At 44.4% G+C, this 2,861-nt stretch overlaps 1 protein-coding gene across 1 annotated transcript; it reads left to right on the top strand.

Moving 5' to 3' along the window:
- Positions 1-2,117, top strand: LOC135674963 (B3 domain-containing protein Os03g0120900-like). Its single transcript, XM_065185226.1, has 2 exons — positions 1-1,291; positions 1,397-2,117. Exon 1 carries the CDS (start codon positions 230-232, stop codon positions 1,202-1,204), a length of 975 nt encoding a protein of 324 aa, XP_065041298.1. The 5' UTR covers positions 1-229; the 3' UTR covers positions 1,205-1,291; positions 1,397-2,117.
- Positions 2,118-2,861: the final 744 nt, after the last annotated feature.

Raw genomic sequence — 2,861 nt, 5'->3', positions numbered from 1 at the left:
TCCTTTGTAGAGTTGATGTCACCACCTTCCCTTATCTCACGTAGCTGTCAGAGTTCTGCGTCTTCACTAACCCTGTTTTATCTTCGACCCTTCTTATCTTCTTCCAGAAACCAAAGCTGAAGGCATCCAATTCTACATTTATCAGGATCAAAAGAAGAGAGTATATAGTGGAGTAGAGCTACTAGTCGTTCCATCTTTTCCTTTTCTTTGGTTCCTTTGGGTTCGTCAGATGGAATTTTTGCTTGAAAGAAAAGAGAGTTTCTACATCACTGACAAGGAAGAAGAGAACTCCAAACAGCCTCCCTTCAATCCCCCCTCTTCTTCTCCTTCACTGGCATCTACTGCTTTCAAGTGGCACGATAGCTCGTCCGGTGGCGGCGGTGATTTCTCTTTCATGGAGAAGGAGCACATGTTTGACAAGGTAGTGACTCCCAGCGACGTCGGGAAGCTGAACCGGTTGGTGATCCCGAAGCAGCACGCCGAGAAGTACTTCCCGCTGGACTTGTCAGCCAGCGAGAAGGGGCTTCTGCTGAGCTTCGAGGATCGGACGGGGAAGCACTGGCGATTCCGCTACTCCTACTGGAACAGCAGCCAGAGCTACGTCATGACCAAGGGGTGGAGCCGCTTCGTCAAGGAGAAGAGCCTCGGCGCCGGGGACACCGTCTCCTTCGGCCGCGGCGTCGGCGATGCTGCACGCCACCGCCTCTACATCGACTGGAAGCGTCGACCGGAGAGGCGTGGCCTAGCCCGGATCCCTTTCCCTGGGTTTTGCTTCGACCGGTCAACCGGGCCGTGGAGCGCCAGGCTCGTCGTCCCACCGGCGGTGGCGTGCGACCACACCTGGCAGGGGCGCACGTACAGCGCTGCCAACTCAGGTATCGGAGCCGGACAACTTCTACTTCCGCTGTACTTCACTTTGCCGGCCCCGAAGCCACCACAGATGGCGGTGCAACAGGTGACCAGCAGCCGAGTGCCCCTTGTTCACGACCACGCCGCCGTTAAGCGAGTTAGGCTGTTCGGAGTGAACCTAGACTGCCCTGATCGAGGAGACGACGCCAATTACCACCGCAGCGTGCGGCAGTTGCATCCGACGACTGCTCTTCCGTTCCTCCAGCCGCTGCGCGCGGAAAGCCAGACACTGCTAGCCTCATCGTCTTCCCAAATGAGCAATCAGCAGCGTTCGCCACTGGATCTTTGTTTATGAGGAAGAGAGGACGACCTCATTTCCGTTATCCTTCTGAGCAACTATATTACGTTTGTGTGTACTCATTTATCTTCTTCTCTTACGATTGTAAGTAATTTACATGGATATAGAGATCTCCCTCTTAAGTCCTACGAGTCATTACCTCCTCGTTGAATCAACATTTGTTTGGCTATCTGCTGATTTCCTTTTCAGATCTCTCGTCTTGATCCATGTGTATGTACTATATGGATATTGAGATCATCTGCCTCCAAGCCAACTTCTTCAGCTTCATCTCCCTGAGATCAGCAGTCGACATGCCCTAAAGTGGAGGACAGGCCGTCAAAGAGTCGTACAGGTCAGATCTAATTAGTACTCCTCTCATTCTTGCATGACCTTGATTAACATATATGTGCATCCTGTCACAATTCGTCTACATTTCTTGGGAGTAGAAAGCACTGTTAGGCAATCCAAGTTGTTTGAGGTATGATGAACCAGCTTCCAAAATCTTTTTGAGGGGGCAATGGATGAACAAGACAAGTACTGAATCTTTATGCAGTTCATTAAGATCATCAGATGTCGGACAGGCTTTGCTCCTGCTGCATATTTAGCTGGTTTTAAGTGTACCTTGCTCCCTATGCACAGCATGAAAGCTGTAAGCATTTGTAGCAGGTGATGTGGCGGATTGAATGTTCAGTTGAGGGTTGCGGAGAAGATCATCTACATGTTCCCATGAGATTACTGAGTTGACTTGCTTGGTTGTGGTCATCCTTATTACTTGTGCCTTCCAATTAGTTCTCATAGTTCATAAAATCTACTAAGAAGTCAAACACAACCAAGTGGCTATTGAAGTTGGAGCTTCCTATTGACAAAGTTAAACTAGAGTGTCATCTTTCAATTAAAGTGTACATGCTTCTTCTTTGTTTCCCTCTTCATAGATGCAACTTTTTCCTCTTGGCAAGAACCCAATCTAGTTCTTCACATTATGTTGACTGTGTTTCTAAGTATATCTTTGTGATTAAACTGTCCAAGTTCTACCTTTATATTACATTTATAGTTTCTCCGAATTCAAATAGTTCTCCTCCTGAGAAAATAAAATTACAAATTCCCTATAAAAATGTTTCTTTTTTTTTTCCAATTTAGAATATATACATGCTGATCCTTTAATCAATCAAATGCATCAGTCAATCTCCTCACTGTATAGTTGCAAGCCATTCTTGTATGGATCAAGCATGAGTGACTTGGATTGTGATAATATATTACAGATTATGCACTTACTCATAGCTAGGAGTCACTGTTTTTTCTATGATTATGATGAAAATTTTGGATTAAATTTTATTTATTTTAGGCCATACCATGAAGTGGTAACATACTATTTTCATTGGAAGATGCTCTAAGTAAATGTCTCAACTTTCATATGGTGAATTCAAATTGAACCTTTTTTGGCTGATAAAATATGTATATTGTCACATGAAATGGATCAAATTGGTCTTATAGGCTAACAAAGAAATTATATGTATTAATTTTTCTAAGATAATATGCAGATTTTTTTTTTCTCCCACAAATAGTAATTTGTATGCATGACCATATAACAACAAGACTTCTACATCATTGTTACATACATAGTAACTAAAGATCCATATGCTATCTAGTCTCAGTCTCAGAGATTTTGAGCATTAGT

The sequence above is a fragment of the Musa acuminata genome, chromosome BXJ1-5 (genome assembly GCF_036884655.1).
Source record: "Musa acuminata AAA Group cultivar baxijiao chromosome BXJ1-5, Cavendish_Baxijiao_AAA, whole genome shotgun sequence".
Lineage (NCBI taxonomy): Eukaryota > Viridiplantae > Streptophyta > Magnoliopsida > Zingiberales > Musaceae > Musa > Musa acuminata.
The sequence above is the reverse complement of the archived record's forward strand: the minus strand, read 5'-3'. Positions and strand labels throughout refer to the sequence as shown.

What these genes read in the sequence shown, in the direction of transcription:
- LOC135674963 (XM_065185226.1), top strand. Translation starts at nt 230, where the DNA reads ATGGAATTTTTGCTTGAAAGAAAAGAGAGTTTCTACATCACTGACAAG.